This window comes from Salmo trutta, chromosome 14, assembly GCF_901001165.1.
Source record: "Salmo trutta chromosome 14, fSalTru1.1, whole genome shotgun sequence".
Lineage (NCBI taxonomy): Eukaryota > Metazoa > Chordata > Actinopteri > Salmoniformes > Salmonidae > Salmo > Salmo trutta.
The window spans coordinates 57282084-57285894 of record NC_042970.1 but is presented as its reverse complement, the minus strand read 5'-3'; the positions used below and the strand labels follow the sequence as shown (position 1 = coordinate 57285894).

General features: G+C 38.0%; 1 protein-coding gene across 1 annotated transcript; it reads right to left on the bottom strand.

The window, feature by feature from the left end:
* Positions 1-1440: 1440 nt before the first annotated feature.
* Positions 1441-2625, bottom strand: LOC115207116 (odorant receptor 131-2-like). The gene has a single exon (XM_029774109.1). It carries the CDS (start codon positions 2577-2579, stop codon positions 1584-1586), a length of 996 nt encoding a protein of 331 aa, XP_029629969.1. The 5' UTR covers positions 2580-2625; the 3' UTR covers positions 1441-1583.
* Positions 2626-3811: the final 1186 nt, after the last annotated feature.

The following is a 3811-nucleotide window of genomic DNA, read 5'->3' as shown; positions in this document are numbered from 1 at the left end:
TAATATGACCCCACTTTGGAAAGGGGAGACTCTCACAAACATGATAATGGTTGGTCTACGACACCAAACAGTGTCACGGGACTGAATTTAAACCATACAAATGAATGGACGTATGGAGGTAGTTTTGTGCCAACAAAAATATATATTTTCCTGAGCTTTCTTGTATCTTCTAGACATAGGACATGCATTTTAAAACCTTATGATTAATTTTTTTGTAAATGTATGAATCTGTTATTCAATACATTTCTATGGGCTGTAGTAGTAAAGGCCAAATAAAATATTTTATCAAATAACTTTTACATATTTTTGTACACCTAAAGGGGTCCTAAAATTCCAAATCAAATTGCTAAATGATCCATGGTATGACCATCTTAAAACAATTCCATATTTTAGCTTAGTAGAATTTTTGCCCATCTACCAATAGGTGCCCTTGGCGAGGCATTGGAAAAGCTCTCTGGTCTTTGTGGTTGAACCTGTGCTTGAAATTCACTGCTTGGCTGTGGGACCTTACAGATGTGATGGGTACAAAGATGGAGTAGTCATTCAACAATCCTATTTAACACTATTATTCCATGTCTATGCTTTTTATGTGACTTGTTAAGACATTTTTTACTCCTGAACTTATTTAGGCTTGCCGTAACATAAGAATACTTATTGACTCAATACATTTCAGCTTTACATTTTTTATTAATTTGTAAAAAGAAAATCGACTCTGACATGATGGGGTATTGTGTGTAGATCAGTGACACAATCCATTTTTTTTAAGCCATTTTAAATTCAGACTAACACAACAAAATGTGGAAGAAAAAGTCAAGGGGTGTGAACTTTCTGAAGGCACTGGTGTGTATACATGCATACATACTGAGTGTACAAAACATTAAGGACACCTTCCTAATATTGAGTTGCACCCCCCCTTTTGCCCTCAGAACAGTCTCAATTCGTCAGGGCATGGACTCTATAAGGTGTCAAAAGCAATCCACAGGGATGCCTGCTAATGTTGACTCCAATGCTTCCCACAGTTGTCAAGTTGGCTGGATGTCATTTGGGTGGTGGACCATTCTTAATACACACAGGAAACTGTTAAGCATTAAAAACCTAACAGCATTGCAGTTCTTGACACAAACCGGTGTGCCTGGCACTAACTACCATACCCCGTTCAAAAGCACTTAAATCTTTTGTCTTGCCCATTCACCCTCTGAATGGCACACAGACAATCCATGTCTCAATTGTCTCAAGGCTTAAAAATCCTTCTTTAAACTGTCTCCTCCCCTTTATCTACAATGAAGAGGATTTAACAAGTGACATCAATAAGGGATCATAGCTTTCACCTGGATTCACCTGGTCAGTCTGTCATGGAAAGAGCAGGTGTCCTTAATGTTTTTTTTTACACTCAGTGGATAGATAGATATTGAATTACACTGTTTTTTCTTCTACATTTTCATTACAATTCAAGTTGCTGCCATAATTATTTGGTGAAGAACAATAAAACCCTTTCTCTATATATATCATGAGAAAAATAATTTAGTTACACACCTTTCAAAATAAACCACTGAAAATATAGAGTATATAAACATGGAGAAGAATTATCCTGCTATGTGATCTATAAAGACCTTTTCACTTGGCTGGTGGTGTTTGAAAGGGACACATTTTGAGGATAAATGCTTATTCACCCTACACATCAAGTACCTCTTCAGATACTTACAAAAGGTCTGATCTCTAAGCCCATAAACTATTGGACTAATAAATCTGGGCAAAATATGAACAATTACATAGCTAGTAAACCGGATCTCCAGCGCATGTGTAGAAAATATATATAGCAACAGGCTGTCAATCAAAGGGCCTATGTAGGTGAACATGCACATTAACAACTGTACAGCATGAAGCAAGATGGTGTTGCGAGCCTTCTTGGCATCCGCATTAGCCGCCTTGGCAGTGAACATGATCCTGAAATACGTATAGAAAAGAGTGAACCAAACAACAGTCAGATACACAGCGTGGGAAATGTTTTTCTTCTCTATCAGGTACGGGTTGCGGAAAAGTGAGTCTCGACTACAGAATATGTTGGAGTGGAAGAACTGAAGTGGTTCTGTGGCCAAGAGAATGAAAAGGTCAGGTAAAATTGGAATGGCGCCCATGATCCAAATGATGCCAATGAGAATGTAGGTCCTGCGCGCTGTACATATCTGAGAATGGAGCAGCGGTATACATATAGCTATATAGCGCTCTAAGGCCATGGTAGCCAGGTTCACAGGAGTATTCAAAGTGGTAAAAATGGCGATCATCAAAAGAAAGCAGCAAAAAGACACATTGATTGTGAACAGGATGTAGCTTATGACATGCAGGAAGACAGCAATGGTCAATTGGATCATGTCATTGATCACCAGGTGAATGAAGAGGATGTAGCGAGGGTTGACATTCAAGGTCTCGTGTTTGAAGAAGGTGTGGACAAATGTGCCATTGATGTAGTTAATGGAGATGCACAGCGCCACCACAATAATGTTCTTTGTCAACGCCGTGACAAACGTGTCTCTGACCTTGAGAGAGATGTGTGTGACGTTGCCATCGACTGAGAAATTCATCGCTCAATAGTTGCAACCTGTAATGCAGTAGATTAGCAATATTTGGGCTGAAATATAAGGTAAATCAGATAGAGCTTTGTCATTTACATCCTCAAAGTTCAGATATTTACCTCATCACCCATGAGTTCATCAAACTACTGCTATTTCTAAATCTTGCTATAATAATGACTTGGTTAGGTACAGTAATGCACCATCTACTCACCTTTCTAGATGTCCTCTAATCTCAAGATCAACCTGACATAATATGTGAGTCTTCATCTCTGGCATGAGTTTATATAGTATAATTTGAGTCCTGGGACTAGCTTCTGACAAGGATGGTCATTCCCTTAACACGGGCCATATTGCTCACACATGCAGCTTTGCCACATGAGGGTGTTGAAGAAAAAAAAAACATGTTCACATGATATTTTTTAAGTGATGTTTGACTCATAATCTAATATAACACCTTTTATCCACTTACTTTGGCTGTCATCGATTGCCCAAGACAGATTCTTTGATATTTTCTAGCTAAATACATTCCTTTAATTGTTTTTTTCTGCTGCTTGGGAGTTGATAAATGGGTATGGTGTGATTTAATATTTGTCATTCTCACATTCAATTTCCAATCAGCATCCCCTAGAAAATAATTGTATCCCCAATGAGCACATTGGAATAGATCATTCACAGCTTGTGCATAATCAAGGGAAGGCTACAAAGCCCACGCCCAAACAAATGTTAATATATTCATGCTTATTGACATAGCCTAAACAAATACACTGTACATATTCAATCTCCAATCTCCACAGTTGGATCTGTGGAGAGCCTATGCCTCTCTCACTCAGATTTCTGGCTCACAGCCTATGAGTACATTAGATGTACATTATGTATTTACTGACCTCTGAAGAAGTCGAAGGGGGTTTAAGTTGACTGCAAATGCCACTTTAACACTATGGTTTAAACAGGTGTTATCCCTGTTACCACCAAAGTTCATCAAAATCACAATTTACATATGTTGAACATTTTGTTCAATTTATTTGACCAGTTTCTTGTGGTTCCTGAATGGGGAAACATCACTGTTAATGTGTTAGTTGCTAAAGGGTGGTGACTCAAATATGAACTGCTGTAATAAAATCACCAAAGTTGTATATCATCAGTGCTTTAGACTCCAAATAACACTGTGCAAGTCTGTTTACTAACTTAAAGGCATTTTGATACTGTAGACCATACACTGTTTTTAAAAAGGTTACACAATA

Excerpts from the sequence above, each read along its gene's own strand:
- LOC115207116 (XM_029774109.1), bottom strand. The coding sequence starts at position 2,579 with ATGAATTTCTCAGTCGATGGCAACGTCACACACATCTCTCTCAAGGTC.